A 21,580-nucleotide genomic window follows, 5' to 3' on the forward strand; every position below is an offset into this window, starting at 1 on the left:
CTTACGTCACGCTTTAGGCTATATGTTTTCACGACATTAAACTTAGGGGGTAAATATTTAGGATAAAAACCCTGACGTGGGAAAGAGTCCATAAGTTGCTGCCAACATCATGTCATTTTGACATTTGCAATTGATAATCTGACAAATGTAAGCAATAAAAATTTTTTTTTATAATTTCATGCGGACGAAGCCGCACGGGAACAGTTAGTGTCTGATAATAAACAGACGGAAGGATAGACAAAACATTTCCGTGAATACACGAGGTAAATTCGTGGAGTGTATTACCTATCATAATCCAATTAAAATAAATCGATATTACAGTCAGGATAAACGATATTTTGACATTTTTAAATAAATTAAAGTACTAAATTATTTAAAATTTCCTGACATAATATGAATTAATTTTTTAATTAATCAGATATTGAAAAATCGTAGAATGTAAAGATTTTATTTCTTACTAATCTATACTTCTATACTATTATAATAAAGCGTAAACACACACTTCTTTGTTGCCAAAGATGTCAGCAATTACACCATATTTTTGAATATCTCTTTTTTTAATAAAAAGCCCTACACTCACGTCACGCTTTAGATTATATATTTTCCCGACATTAAACTTAGGGCGGAAATATTTTGGATAAAAACCCTAATGTGGGAGAGAGACCATAAGTTACTGCCAACATCAAGGAAGCAAGATTGCCAAGGTTTGTCATGTCATGTCATTTTGACATTTGCTATTGATAATTTGACAAATGTAAATAATAATATAGTTTTCATAATTTCATGCGGATGAAGCCGCATGGGAACAGCTAGTTATTAATATATGGCTCAAAACTCTTAAACTGGTATATTACCTACTTTTTGTGAGGATAAATTCAGTAAAATAAAATAGGTATCTTTTCATGCCAATGTTTTAATACCAAATAAAGAAGAATCTTCACGCTATAAAAATACTAACAAGCTGTGTTTTCGCGACTTCGTTCCGTGACAAAATAAAATAATTAAAAGTATAGCCTATGCTACTCATTGGTACCGTAGCTTTTTATTAGTGAAGGGATTTTTAAAATCAGTATAGTTTTTGAGTTATTTCAAAACATGCAAAAATACAAATCTTTCCTCTTTGTAATATTAGTATAGATTTAACGTAAAAAAATAATTGGTAGATTTAAAATGTTTTTTATGTTAAATATTAATTCTTTAAGCTTTTATGGATAACTCACCATCCAATATCCCAAGCGGAGTGGAAGGCGGGATGCGCGGACATGGAGCCAAGGGGCATTCCGAAACCAAACTCGATGTTGACATCATCAGCTCGCCGCCAGGAGCCCCTCGGCTCGCGGCCCTCCGACCCGCCGCCCGCGTCGTTTGTCATTATAACATAAACCCAATGGCGTTCTCACAAACTAAACAATGATCCTATCGACCGAAATTACACTTGTATTTAAATATATACTTGTCTTTATTTTATCGAAATAATAATAAGAGATGACGATATCCCATATATACGAGTTGACAATCGAAAACCAAGCACAATATACAGTCGAAATAGACTTTAATAGAGTACACAGACTTGATAGTTATTAACAATGTGGAAAAATCAATATTTCAAAGGCTTAACTGTTAGAAATATATTGTAAGTTAATATTGTAATTGGAAACGATTTTAAGTACTAATTACAATTGAATAAAACTTATTTAAACTATTCAAAGTAATAATGGAAGGGAAAGTTTAATACTAGTTTTTTTTGTATTCGAAAAGTAGTAGTAAGAATTGGCCATTATTTATTATCTAAACTATACTTTGAAACTTAATTATAATTCAATTAAAATCGAAATTAACTGTTTGTTAAACATATTTTAACATCAAGAAAACTGTAAACAGAAATAAAATAACACAGCGTCACAACGCGGATGACGTTTACGAGATGAGAAAGATGTCGTAGCACCGTCTACGAATCTACGAACCTCTACAATCCGTTGTCTCTCAAATCCGGTCACAGACTAAATACTTTACTTTGCACTAATGTAAAAAAACAGTATACACATTAAGCTTACTTTATTGTTGATTTAATTAAAAGGCTTGTAGACGAGGCCACAAATGGACAACAACTAACGCGCTCGCAACGCACACAAAGCCCGTTTACCGCACTGACCACACCACCGTAGCGAATAGGGATGTGGCGTCGCGGTACGTTATTTAATAACCGTTATTTTTAACTGCTAACAGATGAGTGAAACCAATACATCTTGATACTAGTCACTAAGATAGGAAGTCATAGTTATGTTGAAATATTACTTATATTTCTGCAACGTAATGTATTAACAACGGCGGATCCAAGGGGAGGGAGCTGGTTGGTCAAGAGCTTAACAAAATATATTTAAATTTTTTGTCAAGCTCTTGACTTTACCTCGACTATGTGATCCCACCCTCCCCCCCTCCGCTTGTGCTGCCGCCAAAGCTGGATCCGCCCTTGTGTATTAAGTATACATGAGATTCAAATTATCAACTATTTATGTTTTTTTTTTTTTTTCTAGTACAGGGCGCCCTGTAGTAATTGTTATATTAATAAACATGAAATTTCAATGTTCTCATTCGCATTGTATTTATAAAACAAGTTTTTGTATTTTCATAATTCAGTTATTTAAAACAAAAAAACGTTATAACCGTTATAACGCTACATCAACGGGTCGCGACGGCCGATGACCGGAGTGACGCCGACTCGTTTATTACCACTGCCCTAAATCTGAACACCTCAATCACTTGTACATAATTATACCGGAATTGTATACGACAAAGGTTTACCTAAAATTGTGTCAATGACTTTTACAATGTAAGGAACATCGTAAATTTATAGGTTAGCTTTCGTCCGCGACTTCGTCCACTCGGTATTAAAAAGTAACCTTAACAAAATGTGTTCTCCTATACTATCCTCTACATCTGTGCTAAATTCATCGAGATCCGTTCAGCAGTTTAACTAAAAACTCAAACAAAAATCCATCGATTCATCCATTCTTAACTTTTGCATTTATAATATTAGTAAGAAGTTATAGTTTTTATTTATTTTACGTATTATGAACCAATCGTAAAAATAAGTTGCGGGCAAACTGCTCTTTTTCTTGTGGTAACGAAGAATGCTGGATAAAAATATCATTCGACCACACTTTGTTTTTGAAGGCTTTAACGCGCATTATGTTTTATGGTTTGTTTATCTTGTGCTTAGTAAGCATTTTCATTTTAGAACATTGCCAAAAACATTTAAGTTATTATTACATCGTTATTAAAAGTTCATAGGAAAAAAGGTAATTGAATTCTAAAACCATCAATAAATGTGCAAAAAAATAAACTTTAATAAATATTAAATCTAAACTATAAAAAAATATAAAAACAACTAAATAATATTAACAAATATGACGGTTTGATAGAATAAGCGACGCCGTATTCTGAACCGGAAATCAGACCTAGAGATCTCATATTGGGTAAGTAACTCAAAAGAGACTGCAGTACAGTACGTTTGTTACCAATCACTATTGATTCTCCTTCTTTTTCTCCGTCTTCTTTATCATCCTTATCCTCTTTATCATATTCTCCAGGGATAGGAGTCTGTGTTCGCTTCTGGAACATTTTCTTAAATCTTCTGAATTCTTCACTCTGCGTTGTCTTTAGTTCTCGACGTACCTAGTACACATTACAGTTAGCAAATTGTTAACACAAACTTCAGTTGTTCCAGTTACAGAAGAGTTTTGCAAATAATTCCCATCGAATAAAATTATCTACCTGAACAATATTTACAGCACAAAATACGCTGTTACTGAATTTACCAGCCTTAGTTTTGCATTTTGTGCAAGACATTCAAATTGCTTAAAAGATGGAATAGTCGTAGCAAAGTTTGACTATACTTATAAAATCCATTTTTTAACTATTCATGCTTAGCTCTGTCCCCCCCTCTCTCGCCCTCTCTCTCTCTCTCTCTCTCTCTCTCTCACCCTCCCTTTCTTTGTTTGAAACTATTGCTTCTTACGTCATTGAATATTTTAAAATTATATCACATACCTTCGTATAGTATGTAGGCATAGGTGTTGGTGGTCGCACTAACATTGGCGTCATGTCGGTTCCCATAGGTTGGCCGGACATTGTGTGCTCCATGCGCATTATTGTCTCTTGCAGTTCGCGGGCGGTTTCAGCTACAATAAACATACTCGTAAATGATTACTTCGATGTGAATATACACTACACATATCTGTGAAGAAATTTAAAAATGTGTGTAATGTCAACCAAGCCGCACGGGGCTAGTGTGGTTGACTACAGTCGGAGGCACTAACTAAATGGAGGATCGAGGCCCTTTTTGGGGTCGTGTTTGCTGTGTTATGAATTTACGCAGGTCAATGTTTATAAGTATATTATCACTGTGGATTTTTTTTTTTGTAAATATCTTGTAAAAATCTTTCACGTTTGTTGTATTCACTTACGGTCTGATAAATATTCTTTAATTAAATCGTCGTTGATTTCTGAACTTTTGCTTTCAATGCTACTTGACTTTGTCGACGTTTCTTGTGTTAAATTGATACTTGAATTTAATGGAGCTTCTTCTGTAGTCTTGACAGTTGAATTAACTGCTATTTCTGTGATTCTTTTCTCATCTTGTGTATTTGTTTTACTTGATGGTTCAGAATTTAATATTTCTACATCTGAAAGTTATATAATAATGTAAATCTCTTGTGATTTTATCGCCATTAGTTATGTAGTTGTAATAACACACACCTTCAATGCCATTTGTTGATAATTCTGTCTCAATTGTAGGTACTTCTTCATTTTCCTTTGTGACTTCCTCGATAAGTGACTCTTTAGTTTCTTTCGCTATGACTGGATTTATATCAACAGTATCTGCAACATATAGCATATTTTAATAGAAGTTTCATGTTTCAATATTCAAGTCATTATGCAAACTTACATTTTGTTCTCTTTAAGTCTTCTTCTTTACTTAATTCGTATAAGTAATAAGCTTTTGGTCGTCCGACAGTTCTTAACTTTCTCCTGTATTTACTATAATTGTTCATATACCTTCTAATTTTTCTTCGTTCATTCGCAATCCTTTTATTGAATGAATTAAAATCTTCGAATTTGATTCCCATTTTTCCAATAATTTCTGTGACGTTAATTGGATCACTTTCTTGCTGATCGTTATTTGACTTTTCCAACATTATCCCTGCTAATTTTGCCAGATATATTTCGTCTAAGTTTTCAACACTATCAAATGATGAATTCCTATCTAACTCCAACACTGTACTTAAAAGAACAGAATCTTCAACAGGCATTCTATAATGTTTCTTATCAAACTTCAGACTGTCATCTGAAATCGGGGCTTCGAATGTAATTTTACTAACACCAAAACTTCTCTTCTTACCGACTCAAATCGTAATACAGAAACAACGCCTTTCATTGCATTCCTCTAAATGTGTAACAAAAACTCTTAACTTGATGTAGTGATAGTGGCCGAAGAATTGTAGGCACTGGAAGAACATACATACTCGTGTCCTCCCTAAGCGTCAGTGATCACTGATCACCTAACGTTATAAGATCAGTTGGTGATTACGACGAATTACTAGCGATTGACCACGATCCCAATATATGTTAATTGGTGATGATGATGTTTAGACAAAAGACGATAGCTTCAAATGTACGTACTGACTATGCAGAGTCCTGGATTATGCGTGGCTTGCGTGGTCCGTGGCGGACACAGACTAGCAGGGCGCGCCACCTGCCACAGCGGTTGCTCCGGGCGCGGTCCGCGCGGCGCCATGTTGCATACCAGCCGCTCCACCGTGCGCGGTCGATCTTGCCACATCGACTGCAATACAACTTCTATTGTTAGTGACTGACAATAAACTGTTGTAATACTTTGATACTTATTGCCTTCTCTATTACTCTCTTAGGACAAAACAGAGACAAGAGTAGTACAGACAAGGAAATGTTTAATTACTATTCTTAATTGATTGGTTTAAACTGATAATACCACTTAAGTGAGATGTAATATTGCATGAGTAATAAACTAGGAGAAATATAAAATATTACCATAAATCTACTTCGACCACAGCCGACCATGAACGTCTTCGACCACAACATTTGTGCGAAATCACCGTAGTAACTGCTGTTTTGTGTTGGTCTGAAAAGGTCAAATATACTGATATACTTATGATTCCACTTGCACAGTACACGAAATTGTATCACTTACGGAACGTATGAAGAGATGTTTCCCTTGTAGTGCCTGCCCTGCATGTACCATAAGTCCACGAGAGACTCCACACGAAGGCCGGGCGCCTCGCCCACTACTGACGCTACGTTCTGGCCCACCGGCAAAGAGTCTTTAAATTCAATAAAAATGTTATGTTAGTTCTTGTCAGCTACATTAATTAACTTACATACTAAAGGACGTTTAATGTTTACTTAACCCATAGTTTAGTAATGATATCTATACTTAAAAATAATGTCTCTTTGATAAATCATAGAATTCGTATGCGGTAGTTATTCTTTTCAATTTAAAATAAACGAATAAAATTGCATGACAAAATTGTGCTCAAATTGAATTAAGAAGCATTTAAGAATGGAATGGTTAGACACTAACACAGATCTCTGCACACGTCGTGATCTTCGGGGAACTTAGGCGGTGCGCATTGATCGGCCCATAGTTGCGCTTCGCGCGCCAGAACTTCCACCCAACGCTGGTATACAAAACAAATCATCATTTTATCTGTTTTTGACTTTTGATTTTCATCGTGATATAAACGAATTATTAGTACCATGAGCATCGTCAATGGTAGGCAAACCATCTAGAGAATCGTAAACTATACAAAAAGTACTGCGAAAAAGTAAAATGCCTTCAACTCCTATAGACATAGACAGGTAACTCGAAAACTTTTTAGATTTTTCATTAAATTGGCCCCCTCTTGGTTATCCCCACATATCAACGGCTAAAAACGACCAAGCGACCATGGTCACTACGTTACCATGTTGAGCATGTCCCCAGCTGCTGGCAGGTTTCCAAGTAGACCGAGTGCGGCATCGTTACGTCGATGGTTCAGCCGCGTTAAGATACGCATCTTCTCTTCCTTGCTAAGGCTCGCCGGCATCAGACCCGTGCACAGCGGGCCAGGACCTTTCTAATACATACACGTACATGTAAAGCCTTGTTGATTTTGAATCAATGGTTTCTTAAGTTTTTTAATGAAGGTACATTTCGTTCTATGAACTTCATTTTCATTTCTACAGTGTATGTTTTTTATTGGCTTATAGTGATTGCGATTTGTATGGAGAGGAACTGTTCCACTTTCGTTTTGATAGAAATATATGTTAGTTTTTGGCATCAAATATAAGCCAATAATTACGTTAGTATTAAAATTATTGTCTTACCAAGAGGAAGTATTAGTAACCTTTTAAAGTTTCTCAACAAAATTAACTTTTTTTTAAAAATCTATACTCACAGAATGTTGACAAAATGTGTGTGAATCAGTTCCCGCGCACATTGTAGCACCACAATAATTTATTTTAGATGAAACTTTATTAAATATATATGAGCAAATAAATAATAACTGTAAGTACTGCATTTTTAGAGTAATGTTAAATTTTAAAACACATATTATTTGTAAACGGCGTCGCTTGTGTAAAAAATCATATTTTGTCAGATGTCATTTTTTCAGAATAATTGAGAATAACTGACAGACTTTTAGAAACCATAGACCAAATCTAAATAATGTACATTCTGACCCTTTTCTTTTAAGGATGGAAAGTTAACGGAGAAGGAGACGCATAGGAGGGGAAGTATCCTCTTTCTGTTCGTCCCTTCCTTCTATGTCTATGGACAGCGATCGTGATGCTACTTGGACGTATTCTGTTGATCGCTGACTGCCGTCTTATGCAAAGGAATTCGCTATTGGTGTTTGATAGGCGGATATCTATGGGCGTCGTTGACCACCTCGGTTCTCGCCGCTCGTTTGCCTCCTTTTATTGCATTAAAAAAGATCATATAACAGTACGTTTTTACTGTCGCTACATTTGTCGTATTTCATAAACTCTCTCACTCTCTCCGTCTCTTTTTACTTGAACAAGTAATACTTTTTGCCTTATATGTATTTCGCAATGGAAACTTAGGAAAAAGGAATTTTCATTTTCAACTCTCTTTCGCTCCCGTTAAAGTATATTGTTGCAAATAAGCCATCTTGGCCAAAAAAAAAGATGTTTTTTTTTTTTAAATATTTATTGATGCAAGATAAATCTATTACAAATAATAACTTAAATATAATATAAACAAATTATAGACTTTACGTCGTAGACATAAGGTACAAATTTTTTTACGTCCATTAAATGAACAAAATAACATCGCTCATAAATGCAAATACGGAAAAGACAAATGATATACCAAAAATAATTTAATTGTGCTTAATTTTGATATGGCATTTGATACTACATACTAGGGTTGTAACGGAGGCCATTTTAACGGAAGCGGATGCGGATGCGGAGTTCACCTCTGCAGAAGCGGAGGTCAATAATAAAATATTAATTGCGATTTATTAAAGAAATAAAAACTAAAACTACGTTAATTTAAAATACAGATTGGTACATATTTACAAGATACACTATATTATGCAAATATATTGTATAACAATTATAGTTAGGTGACTTATCACGCCTGCGCGAGCCGCATAAACGATACCTAATCATCCTATTCGCGTAAAAGACGTAAATTGACCTCCGTTATAACTCCGCATAAGAAATAACGGAAGCAGATGCGGGGTTCCGTTACAACACTACTACATACAATCACCAAACTATAACTTACAAAGTAAAAGTTAAGTTTTAAAACGAAATAATTAAATAGAATATACTACTAAACCCTTAATCCAAATAAATAATGAAATAAATCATGACTATGAAGCTTAAAAACCATAAACACATTGCTGTCTCTCTTCTATTTAAAGAAATTATGAAGATAGCAATAACATACTTTGTCATTGAATTTAGCGCCATCTATGTCCAATCGATGAAACGTTTTAATTTCAATGAAATGTCATAGATGTCACTATTTATAATTATGATTTTATTTACGAATTTTACTAGGAATTGACTTTATATGTTCCCATGTTTTGTTTATTGTAGTTTAATATGAAAATGTACAAAGCACTTATTATTGGAATATTTTAAATTATAAAATTTGGTAATTGAATTTATTACAGTCTTTCAATACTTGAAGAGGTATTTTTTTATGAATATTTTTAATTTAAATAACGGTTTATTTTTGTATTCCCTTTAAAGTTGTCTGTTGAAATTTTCATTTTACAAGTAGTACGGGCCGTTTTATTTTCTCTTATTAAAAACCTAAGAACTGCATAATTTGGTATATCTACTTTTCTTCAGGCGTGGGAAGGTAATACATGGAGTCGATGAAATGCTTCGTAATATCGGAAACCAAGCTGCGGTCAGATATCTCTTGAGCCACGCCGTATATCGCCATCTGGAAAATAATTCACATATATATTTCGTACTAGTTTTTACGCGAACCACGGTAGAATTAAAAAATATAAGTAACCTATGTACTATGTTCTACATTTATACAAATCATCAATCTTTTTACCTTTTAACATCCATCCATCTATACTTTCGCATTTATAATGTTAGAAAAATTTTATTCAGAGACCTATTCTTATCAAATCGAAACAAATACTTCAATTTTGACTACCTAAGGAAGGAATTTAAGGTAAAAAAAAACTGAATTAAGCCATTTTTTGACCGACTTCCCAAAAGAAGGAGGTACTCAATTCGTCTGTATGTTTTTTTTTATGTGTGTTACGGCATAACTCCGCCGCTAGTGGACCGATTTTGATAATTCTTTTTTTATCCGAAAGGTAATGCTTGCAGGTGGGTCCCATTTTAATGGTTGATTTTTTCAGACTATATTCTACATCAATGACAAATTTAATCTAGATCCATTATCTTTCTAGAGATAAGCAGTAACAAACATCCATCCATACATGTAAACCTTCGGATTTATATTAGTAAAGAAGTAAGTTTAAAAGTTCAAACAGTAATATCTAAAAGGGATTTAAACAAAGTGTAGTCGATATTAAGCTTTATTAGTATGCAATAAGACTCACTTTCCCCTGCACGGGCTCGCCGCCGTGCGCGCTGCGGCAGTCCGCGGCCACCGCGCGCACGTCCGCCACGAAGCGCTGCGCCACGCCCGACTGCGTGTGCGCGTGCGTCACGCAGATGTGCACTCTACAGACATACAAATACAGTACATATTACTATGACAAATGTTACACGATCTTCGAATTAAAGCCAGTCTAAGTTGAACCTTACTTTATATAGTTGATCAATTAAATCTGGGATCTATTTACATTGGATATCAAAATCGTTGATGTTATTAGTTACAATTGGTATAACTTATTTTTATTTCAATACTAGCTTTCGCCCACGACTATGTCCGCGTGGATTACAAAAGTAAAAGTAAGTAGTCTATGTGTTCTTTCAGACTATCCTCTACATCTATACAAAATTTCTTTGAAATCCGTTCAGCCGTTTAGGCTTCAAACTCTAACCAACATCTATCCATCCAAACTTTCGCATTTACAATATTAGTAACAGTAATAGAGATAAAACCAATAGTAAATTTGAGACTTACCACAATACATTTATAAAAAGCGCACAATATTTAATAACTAATCTTCTGAGATTAGCGCACACAAACACACAGACAAATACATAACTAACCCTGAAGGGAACTGCAGTGCGTTGAGCGCCCAGCCCTTCTTGTGCAGCAGTTCGGCGAACTTGAAGATGTCGAACTGCTTGGAGCCGAAAGCCACCACACTCGTCACCGGCTTCCCGAACACGAACAGACCCTCGATCTTACGTATCCTGGCAATAAACACCAGAAATAAATAATTCATGTATACCAACAAGTATGTATTATATAAACTAACGAGCTGTTGCCCGCGACTTCGTCCGCGTGGTATTAGAAAACATACGAACTATATAAATAACAAAAAAGCTACGTATCCCTCGGGAACCACACATTTCTCGATAATGACCCTTATCCCATGTACTCTAGACTTTGTTTTATATCTGTGCCAAATTTCAATAAGATATGTTGAACCGTTGCAGAATGATCGAGTAAACATTAAAAAACTAAATTAATGAATCCCACGGGAACCGTAACTATTCCCGGGATAACAAGTAGCCTATGTGTTCTTCCAGACAATGCTCTAAACCTGTGCCAAATTTCATGGAGGTCAGTTCAGCCGTTTAGGCTACAAACGCTAACAAAGATTCATCCATCCATCGTAACTGTCGCGTTTATAATATTCATATGATACTAGCTTTCGCTCGCGACTCCGTCCGCGAGGAATGAAAAATCATAAGTGAGTAGTCTATGTGTTCTTCCAGACTATCCTCTACACCTGTACCAAGTTTCATCGATATTCGTTCAGCCGTTTAGGCTACAAACTCTAACAAACATCCATCTAAACTTTCGCATTTATAATATTTATGATAAGATTTCAATCAGTATGAACGCGTATAAATAATATTGCAAATTAGAGTACATCGACGAATAACACTCAATAGTCAAGTGTCAACTTATAAAATATCAAAAGATAACATTAATGTTGTTGTAAATGTAACAAATGTTTTTACAGTAGGGGCATGTTATGAGGAGGGATAAATCGCATGTAACAAGGACGTTAGTTATGAGTGTGTACATCGGTAGAGGTAGACATAGAAAGAGATGTACGGATTGCGTGAAAGGTGACATGGTAAAAACATGATAAATTTCAACAGTGGTAGAGCCCGCTTTAACATCTTCGCACGAATAGGCCGGCTCGCCCGGTGTATAACGACCACATAGAAAACAGGCGTGAAGTGGAAGCAATTCCGCGTTTCGTCTGATGCGTGTGGTGCCGGAGGCCTAATTTTAGCCCCTTTCCCTTTCCACCCTTTACTTAAGAGGAAGGATAAGTGGATTTGATGGCGGAGGGGACGCATAGGAAGGGGAAATGTCCTCTTTATGTGCGTCTCCTCCTCCGTCGATTAATGGATGATATATGATATCGGATGATAGAGTTAATTGGAGGACCTACTGACCCTACGGGAGGTATATGGTAGGGGAGATGATGATGATGTAAGTGACATACGTACTCTTTTTCTATATATCTGGCTGTGGTGATGATCTCATCTGTCATCTGAATATATCTGTCGCGGCCCACATACATCATGGTGGCCCAGCACGCCGCGATCAGCCCGCCCGCGCGACTGCCTACAACATTAAAACGGTACATTTAAAAGCCTTTTAAAAAAAATTGGATAGGGAAAGGGACGCAAAGAAGATAGAAATGTCCTTTCTCTGTACTGTCAATCAATTGTGTAATGTATTAGAAACGTTATTTTATTTTACAATCATGCCAAAACCCTTTTTTATGAGCAAATGAATTTATTTTGTTCCTTTCTATCTTTCTGTCTTTCATCCGTAATTCATTCTTTCTCTGTCTCTCTCTCTCTGTTTCTTTTTTTTCTTTCTCACTTTCTTTCTTTCTTTCTTTCTTTCTTTCTTTCTTTCTTTCTCTCTCTCTCTCTCTCTCTCCCTCTCGCTTTCGTTAATTCATTCTTTTTCTCTCTCTTTCAAAAGTTATCAATAATATAAAATGAGTAATTGCCAGTGTGCGTGAGTAACAAAGAGCGTGCAGTGCGTGTGATCGTGTTGGCTCACCATTGACAGTGGGCGAGCCGTAGACGCCGCCGGGCCACTCCGTGGTGACGGTGTACTGGCAGTGGCGGTACTCCGCGCGCCGGTACAACACCACTGACGTACCCTTCGGTGCGTACCCGTACTGGAAAACAACGTAAATGTACCGACTTTGAGAACACCGGACGTATAAGTATAGCGTTATTTAACATCTAAATAACAGATTATATAATGACAAATTATGTTTACATTTTCTACTAGCTTTATATGCCATTTATCCTGTACTAGCTTTTGTTCGCAACACAGTCCGCGCGGAATTTTAGATAGATGTGTTATAGTTTCTCATTTTATTTGAATTCTATACAATAATTGAAAGTGACAAAGTTACAAGCCATTTCAAATAACTTTAATATTCCGCGCTGACGTCATATATTCCGAGCTGTTTTTAAATCTTTACACTTTGAACCTATACACTTAAACCTATACTTTAAATCTATACACTTTTTTTTATATATCAACTTCTACAGACTCTTGGTCCGTACTTTAACAGTGGTAGAGCCCGCTTTAACATCTTAGCACGAATGGGTCGGCTCGCCCGGTGCAATACCACGACCACACAGAAAACAGGCGTGAAATGGAAGCAATTCCGTGTTTCGTCTGATGAGTGTGATGCCGGAGGCCTAATTTAAGTCTTTACCACGGAAGGGGAAGTGGATTTGACGGTGGAGGAGATGCATAGGAAGGGGAAATATCCTCTCTATGTGCATTTACTCTTCCGTCAGATAAGCGTGGGCAACGCATCTGCAACTGCGGATGTCTATGGGTAGCGGTCGCTTCGCCATTTTGGCGGATTCAGGTGGCCACTTGCTCGTTTGCCACCTTATGTTATAAAAAAAAAACTCTTTTTTTGCACAGTTTGTTTTTCTTTTCTTTAAAAAATCTATACACTTTCAAACCTATACACTTTAATACTCACTTTATGCGTATCGGCAGATATACTAGCGACGCCAGGCAGTCTGAAGTCGAACAGCGGGACGTCATAGCCCGCGTCAGGCATGAACGCCGCCACGAACCCTCCCAGACACGCGTCCACGTGCAGCGGCACGCCGTACTCCTGCGCGATGTCCGACAACGCCGCGATGTCGTCCATTGTACCGTACGGGTAGTTAGGCGCCGAGCCTACGATCTGAGTTACGTTGCTAATTGTAAATGTTCATTTAAATTCACTATCTTTTATATGAAAAAAAAATTGTATTCAATTTGTTCATTTTTTTTAACACTTTCACACTTTGAATGGTAAAATCGTCTATAATAAACCATTTAATTTTTAGTAGTTGAAGTATAATAAAAATTGTTAAACATTGATTTTACTTTTACAATCTTCTCTTTAAAAATCCAGAAATAATTATACTATATGGCTTTCGAATTCAAATCCAAACACGCCATAAATAAATACAAGCTACAAATTTTTGGTTTTTGTTTTTTATAGAGGCAAAAATTTAAATATAATCGTATAATAACTCAAAAAATAATTGTCAATGTTTCAATAATGCATTTTATTTAGAACAAAAACAGTATTTTTACTAATACCCCCTCCCTGCCTATGCCCCCCTTTACCCTTATAACTTATACTTACCAAACAAGTCCTCCTACCAATCGCGTTTCTAACAGCCTCTACATCCACTGTGTACGTATCAGGACAGACTGGTATCGTGACCACGGACAGGTTGAGATACTGCGCCGCCTTGTCGAAAGCGGAGTGGACAGTGGAAGGAACCACTATCTGAGGGTTGGATATACCCTTGCTGACCGCTAAATCACGGAATGCCTTGCAAGCCATTATTATTGATTCCGTGCCACCTGTTGTTACCTGTGTGAATAATTAAATATGGATTAAACATAAAAATATGACATTTAAGAAATATATAGACTAGACATAAAGAACAGTTTTTACCGGTAACTTCTTTTTACGGTAATATCTCAGTCAGATTTGACACGCAAAGATTTTCAGTGTTTGAATTATTTTCTTGTTTGTGATTTTGACTATCGGAAACCAGGTAGCGCTAGAGGTTATGTGAAAATTTTAAGTAAATTATCAACTATGCCTACTCTATATATATTTTGAATCTCTTTGGGGATTAACAAATAATAAACGCGTTAAGTAAATGGGTTCACTTTAAATGATGTCGAAAGACGAATTCTATTATCTATCAGTCTTTTCAATAAAACCAAGGGTAGATACAGTTATCAAATCCTCTTTTCTATACCTATTGAAAGTAGTAAACGCATATTTCCCTAAAAATACATATCACACCCATTCGTTCTTGTTTCACAAGAACGTATTCAAACAATTATAAAACGTAATAGGCTACAATTAGCATGTACTAAAGATAGTGAACATTCTTGCTTGTTAGTCAATGTTATGACGCACTAACCATTATTTACATTAGACTTGGTAATTCTTGTTACTTTTGTAACAAATGCAGGATAAAGATGCTTAATTGTAATTTGTAATAACATAAAATATTTATTGTGGGGATTTGACGGTAGAGGAGACGCATAGGAAGGGAAAATATCCTCTTTATGTGCGTCTCCTCCCCGCCGATTTAGGGCATCTGCACTTGCGTATTCAGCTGGCCGCTTGTTCTTTTGCAACCTTATGGTATAAAAAAAATAAGAATCAATTTTACTCACAGTGCCACAGCATTCATCATCGCCATGGAAAAGGTTAACCGCCATCCGGACCACTTCTGCCTCCATCTTGTTGACACCGGGGAAGACATCAGCATGCAATGGGTTAGTGTACGCGGTGAGGGCGTACGCGTCGCACGCTACCTTCGCTATCTCCTCACTGAGATGGTACACAGCACCAGACACGCTCCCGCCACGCCAGTCGTAAGTACCTAAGATTATCGCAAAGTTCGTAAAAGAACTTATAATATCCGATCATCCGAATAATCGAACTAGAATTTTCAGAACCAGCATCCAACATGAAGTTTTCCTTCACAGTAAAAGCGTCGGGTAAGTACAGTCGGGGAAACTGGCGGTGTTCCACCTCAAAACTACTATTATTTGAACCTTTTTAAACGAGACGCGGAACAAAAATCAGTACAATGAAGCTTATACATATATACGAAAAAAAAACTCGGTGAGTGATACACGGCTAGTTTCTTTTTATTATCCCTTCTAATTAGTTATTCATAGGAGTAGGTGAAGTTTGCCTCGTTGCAGTAAACATGGCAATTTTGCCTAACAACACCGCGGATTTCCGCGATTGTACATCCATATGAATCCAAAAAACACTGGTAAATGGCGGGATTCGAACATAGGACCTGCAGATTACAAGTCAAGTTCTTAACCTCTGAGTAACCGACCTTCGGTAGCATGTAACAAACAGCTACGATAAATTTAGTATTTTTATAGAGATATGTTTAAAGAAACTACAAGAAATATTCCATAAAATTGACTTATAACAAACTATTCAACTAATGAAAACTACTAATTCTTGCTATAGTATATCAAAACATATTCTTTAGCTGTATCTGGAGATATAAATTCAACTTGTCATCAGGAAACAAGTTACTACTATTTTTCTGTCCAAAACAGGAATAAAGATAAACAGATTAGGATTTACTGTTATCAAATTAGACAATTTCTTATCCTTGAGTTAACAATGTTTGTCTTCATTAAGGTCACAGCAATCTACAGGATGTTGTAACTGTTGCATTAACTGATAAAATAAACAATTTAATTGTTACACAAAGGATAAATTAAACTGAAATCATCTTAATAATGGTCGTAAAGATAGTGTGTTTTAAAAAGAATTTGCCCAGAGGATATAATTTAAAATATATTATATTGTAAAATAGCTGTCGCTCTCAACAGCGCCCGCGTTAAAATAGAGAACAAAGCCTTTGTTACTCACTGATAATATAAATTTTTAATGTTGAAAGAATTTTTGAAATCGGCATAATAGTTTTTGAGTTATTTCAATACATACATAAATACAAATCTTTACTCATTACAATATTAGTATCAATTGATTAATGATTTAATACAAAATGCAAACTAATTTATACAATGAAAATACAAAGTACAAAGTAATTTTTTTTACTTTCATAATTTTTGTTTACAGGAAGAGGTAATCCCAGACGAGTGGTGCGGTAGCGAGCTGGTACCCATTTATAAGAATAAGGGGGATGTGCAGGACTGTAACAACTATAGAGGAATAAAGCTCATGTCACACAGTATGAAAGCTTGGGAAAGAGTGGTAGATGCAAGAATCAGAGAAGAAAGTGAGGTATCTCGGAACCAATTCGGATTTACGCCAGGTCGGGGGACTACGGACGCCATTTTTGCCATTCGCCAGCTGTGCGAAAAATTTAGGCGTGTGCATAAGAACCTGCACATGGTGTTCGTAGACCTCGAAAAGGCGTATGATAGGGTTCCGAGGGATGTTTTGTGGTGGGCTTTGAAAGTAAAAGGAGTGCCTGGGAAATACCTGCAGCTTATTCAGGCCATGTACTGGCGAGCCAGTACATACGTCCGGTCCGCTGCTGGCGATAGTGACAGGTTCGGTGTCTCGGTGGGTTTACACCAGGGGTCGGCTTTAAGCCCGTATCTGTTCCTCCTGGTAATGGATGCTTTGACATTAAACATACAGGAGGAGGCACCCTGGTGTATGCTTTATGCCGATGACATCGTGCTTGTCGGGGAGGATGAATGCGAGGTACAGAGCAGGTTGGAAGAATGGCGGGTTAAATTGGAGGGAGCTGGTCTTAAAATCAGCAGGACCAAAACTGAACATTTGTTTTGCGATTTTGGCGGTCCGACCAGCTTCTCTCCAATCGCCTTAAATGGTGTGCCTCTACCAACCTGCTCCGACTTTAAGTACCTCGGTTCTCTAGTCCAGTCCGACGGTGGCGTTGACCGAGACGTAAAAAGCCGAATAAATGCAGGTTGGATGAAATGGCGACAGGTTACTGGTGTGACTTGTGATCCAAGAATGCCTCTTAGGCTTAAGGGACAGATCTACAAGTCCATCATAAGACCTGTCGTATTGTATGGATCTGAATGCTGGGCCACCAAAGTTGCGGATGAAAGGAGATTGCATGTGGCTGAGATGCGTATGTTAAGATGGATGTGTGGTGTGACAAGATTGGATAAAGTTAAGAATGTGTACATTAGAGGAAGTTTGAAAGTAGCGCCAGTGGTGGAGAAATTGAGAAGCAAAAGGTTAGCGTGGTATGGACATATTATGCGACGCAATGATGGGGACATAAACCAGAAAGTGTTGAGATTGAATGTGGATGGCTACAAAGGAAGAGGAAGACCGAAGAAAGTATGGATGGATTGTGTGAAGGAAGATGATGTGCTTAAGAAAGGAGTGGATTCAGATATGACGGCTGATAGAGATGTATGGAAGAGCAGCACATACTGTGCCGACCCTCCATAAGGGATAAGGGCAAGTGGATGATGAATTTTTGTTTAACTTTCGAGGCTCATTTTTTTACATTTTCTACTTATTGATTTAATAATACTATACCATGAACTTTCAGGGATCAGTACCTATAAAAGTTTACAATATAAATAAACTAGCTATTTCTTGTGACTTCCACGAGGAATTAAAATAGAGTAGTTTTCTAACAGTGAAAGAAGTTTCGAAATCGCCAAATTACTTTTGGAGTTATTTCAAATCATAAAAAAAATCTGTCGACTTTATATTAGTATAGATGAAATCATACCCAATGCAAGATGATCTTTAATCTCTTCAGCGATCTGTTCAGCCGAGAGACCAGAAGTAGGAAGTTCCCTTCTAACTGTCACTCCGGCCAATCTCTTTGTAATATCTTTCTGGAAGTCGCGCTTAATTTCCGCCATTTTCTCTTCAATTTTACGTCTCACCATAGGCACTTGACGAAGCCAACGGAAGAACTCTTTCCTTAGCCTTGTTGCTACACCTAAAAAAAAACTAATATTAAACATTTGTCATAGAATAAAAAACCATAATCTAGAGTTACATAAAATACAAAAACACTTCTATGCCAAAGTTGTATTTAAAAATAAAAAGCCTATAAAACATTAACTACGCGACTTCGGTGGTGTGAAATTAAAAACACAATAAAAAGCATGTTACTCAGTGATAACATAGCTTATTAATGGTATAAGCATTTTTGAAATCGGCCCCATAGCTTTTGAGTTATTTTAATACATACAAAACTACAAATCTTTCCTCTTTATAATATTAGTATAAACTATTATATACTTTACTTGAATTTCAGATTATTTGGAATTATTCAAAGGACAAAATTCTTCTTTTGTGGAACTTTAAATATCTCTTACCTAACTTGTTCAATACACTACACTGCACGCACTATGGAAGGCTAATGAACAATAATTGATGGTGCAAGCCGTGTTATCAAGATACTAAGCAGGAACTAAAATGAGTTCCTACTAACCGCCTAAAGATTTTTCGAGAAACGTGAAGTTCGCACAATCAGTGTACAGTCAGCTGTATAAATTTGAGTACATTTACAAAATTTCACCTTAGAAACCGAAAGCAAAAACAAATTTCTGTAGCTTGGTAATGTTTAGTGCAATACTAAACAAGACGAAATGTAAAAAAGTAATATGCGAATAAACTGTGCTTTTGACTCTGCGGTTTCATCACACAAAATTTTATACAGTCCATGCAGGTAAATGTGTAGCTGACTGTACAATGTAAACCAATCAATTAGTCAACTTTACATTTAATTTTCAGTGAAAAATGTTTTGTTGAAGTGTTCGGAAATGCGAATAAGGTATAAACTTTTGACTTTGACTTTTAAAATTACACTACAGAGTATGTATACTTGTAATCAGTCCAAATGAATTTTTGAGTTCAAAATCTACACATTCTTTATAACATTAAAGTAAGAACACTAACTTACTCTCTCTGCCATTGTAGAGACTGTGCGCCCAGACAACAGCAAGCACAGATGTAGCGGTCATAGTAGCCACCTGCCATGGCTCCTTGCCCTCGAAGAAACGGTTTATGGCCTTTAATGGCTGTGGTCTCTCACTCATGGCTACCTAAAGACAAATAATCTATGAATTTACTAATATCTGTTTACTAAAATACTAAGCTAAGTAGGAGTACACCACTTTAGTTTTAACTGATCACTCCAACAATGTAGGCAATGTTGTTAAACTGTGCAGTTAAAAAAATTTATACTTCAAAAATTTAATAATTTAAAAATAGGATACATAACATGGGTTTATCTTATAATAAATTTTCCTGCTAACAATCAAAGTTTAACATTTATTGTAAAGTAGCTTTGCCTGTGAATCAGTCTGTGCGGAAATAAAAAAAAATAAATACCCTATATCTATTTTTAGACTATGTTCTATGTCTATGGCAAATTTCAACATTATCTGTTGTGCCATTCTGAAGATACATAGTAACAAACATGGATTCATCAAAAGTTTTGCATTTATAATATTAGTATGATAAAAATATAGAATGTAACAAAATAAAGCAATCAGAATAGATGACTTGAACTACAGGCAACATTTTATTATGTGTCATAAACAGAGTTTAAGTCATTGTTTGTGATGGACAAAGCAATTCACACAATTAAAATCATTTTCAACCTTCACACTTACAACACAGAGTTGTTAAGTGGTTACTGAGGGACTATTATACTGTAGACTAAATATTAAATGAAACTAGAAATACTTCAAGAAAATTCATTAATTCATTCATTTTTATTAATTCGATAATGATATTTTAATGAGAGCCAAGAAACTTTTTAATTATTTTGAAGATGTTATTTTTTCTTGGTTAAACTTTTTTTCTTACTTAAAATAAATATGTATTAGATAAACAATATTCAAGTTTAGTTTTATTTCCTTGTCCTTGAAAATCATGAACAAAGATAAAAAATTGACCACTTATCATGGAAATTAACAAAGGTGTGATCAGGACATGAAGTTGTATATTTCATTGTTATAAAATACATTACCAACTGTATAAAATTATTTAATTAATTATAGAAACAAATTTCATGATTTTGTTACTCACGTTTTTTTACTACTTTGATAACAATAAATGATTTACATTTTCCCATATTAATATTTTTAATCAAAGGATAGTTTATCGTAGAAATTATAAAAAATGTCTAATTTTAGACAAGATATTAAATAATAATTCAAACTTCGTACAATTTACGCATTATTAATTTCAGATTTCAATTTTGCAAATAGTACCTAACGCAACTTTCTCCTTTTAAGCCTATTCCAAAAATAATAAAATAAACAATCCACTTACCGAATTCCTTGTAATAATATTGGAATACTAAGAAATATCAATAATTTTTCGTAAACTCAAATCACTTTAAGTCATATCATAATCATGATTAGTAGATAAGAGGAGTTAACGCTTAGTGCACTCGTTGTATGTCGTAAGAAGTTAGTACAAAGTAATTAAACAAAGGTCAACATGTAAACCATCCGAGTTAACAATTAAATGAATTCAAAGTACATTGATAACAACGCAACTTTTCTATAAATTATATGACAGATGACAAATATGACTGTCAGAAAGACAGTGATAGTTGGTAACAGTGACAGTATTACTTCTACGTTTCGATTTACTCAAATTTTTCTCTTGTTTTGACTTCCAATGAATTGAAATAAAAAAAAAACTTATTCCATTTAACATGTTCTGAATTTTGTGGATAACGTAAGCTCGACTTGGATTAAGGTAAGTCTTGACGTTTTGAATTTACTTTTGAAAAAGACGCAATCTAAACATTTTTTTGATGTATGATGATTAATGAGATGAGTGACTGAATGCTTCATTATGCCTTT

At 35.5% G+C, this 21,580-nt stretch overlaps 2 protein-coding genes across 3 annotated transcripts; both read right to left on the bottom strand.

Moving 5' to 3' along the window:
- Positions 1 to 3,333: 3,333 nt before the first annotated feature.
- On the bottom strand, positions 3,334 to 7,694 carry LOC106106923. Its single transcript, XM_013287582.1, has 11 exons — positions 7,476 to 7,694; positions 7,002 to 7,154; positions 6,620 to 6,716; positions 6,230 to 6,359; positions 6,070 to 6,160; positions 5,683 to 5,845; positions 4,949 to 5,347; positions 4,759 to 4,881; positions 4,467 to 4,691; positions 4,051 to 4,181; positions 3,334 to 3,675 (listed from the first exon to the last, which is right to left on the bottom strand). Exons 1-11 carry the CDS (start codon positions 7,596 to 7,598, stop codon positions 3,367 to 3,369), a joined length of 1,944 nt encoding a protein of 647 aa, XP_013143036.1. The 5' UTR covers positions 7,599 to 7,694; the 3' UTR covers positions 3,334 to 3,366.
- Positions 7,695 to 8,284: 590 nt separating this feature from the next.
- Positions 8,285 to 21,424, bottom strand: LOC106107120 (sphingosine-1-phosphate lyase). 2 transcript variants are annotated; one of them, XM_013287827.1, is made up of 11 exons: positions 21,039 to 21,424; positions 19,660 to 19,797; positions 18,475 to 18,690; positions 15,425 to 15,633; positions 14,367 to 14,600; positions 13,707 to 13,916; positions 12,755 to 12,875; positions 12,187 to 12,304; positions 10,762 to 10,908; positions 10,143 to 10,266; positions 8,285 to 9,502 (listed from the first exon to the last, which is right to left on the bottom strand). In XM_013287827.1, the coding sequence occupies exons 2-11, from the start codon at positions 19,793 to 19,795 to the stop codon at positions 9,392 to 9,394; spliced, it is 1,626 nt and encodes a 541-aa protein (XP_013143281.1). In that variant the 5' UTR covers positions 19,796 to 19,797; positions 21,039 to 21,424; the 3' UTR covers positions 8,285 to 9,391. The 2 variants fall into 2 exon arrangements, with proteins under 2 accessions (XP_013143281.1, XP_013143280.1); XM_013287826.1 differs by having other exon boundaries at positions 8,288 to 9,502; positions 19,660 to 19,801; positions 21,039 to 21,418.
- Between the last annotated feature and the right edge of the window lie 156 nt (positions 21,425 to 21,580).

Source organism: Papilio polytes, unplaced genomic scaffold (assembly GCF_000836215.1).
Source record: "Papilio polytes unplaced genomic scaffold, Ppol_1.0 DF822067.1, whole genome shotgun sequence".
Classification (NCBI taxonomy): domain Eukaryota; kingdom Metazoa; phylum Arthropoda; class Insecta; order Lepidoptera; family Papilionidae; genus Papilio; species Papilio polytes.

Excerpts from the sequence above, each read along its gene's own strand:
- LOC106106923 (XM_013287582.1), bottom strand. The coding sequence starts at position 7,598 with ATGCAGTACTTACAGTTATTATTTATTTGCTCATATATATTTAATAAA. Across the intron at positions 6,360-6,619 it reads CGACGTGTGCAGAGATCTGT|ACTCTTTGCCGGTGGGCCAG; the intron begins GTTAGTGTCTAA and ends TTGAATTTAAAG. Across the intron at positions 5,348-5,682 it reads TCCAGGACTCTGCATAGTCA|ATGACAGTCTGAAGTTTGAT; the intron begins GTACGTACATTT and ends CCCCGATTTCAG.
- LOC106107120 (XM_013287827.1), bottom strand. The coding sequence starts at position 19,795 with ATGAGTGAGAGACCACAGCCATTAAAGGCCATAAACCGTTTCTTCGAG. Across the intron at positions 13,917-14,366 it reads TTGGTAGGAGGACTTGTTTG|ATCGTAGGCTCGGCGCCTAA; the intron begins GTAAGTATAAGT and ends AACGTAACTCAG. Across the intron at positions 9,503-10,142 it reads GCGAGCCCGTGCAGGGGAAA|ATGGCGATATACGGCGTGGC; the intron begins GTGAGTCTTATT and ends ATTATTTTCCAG.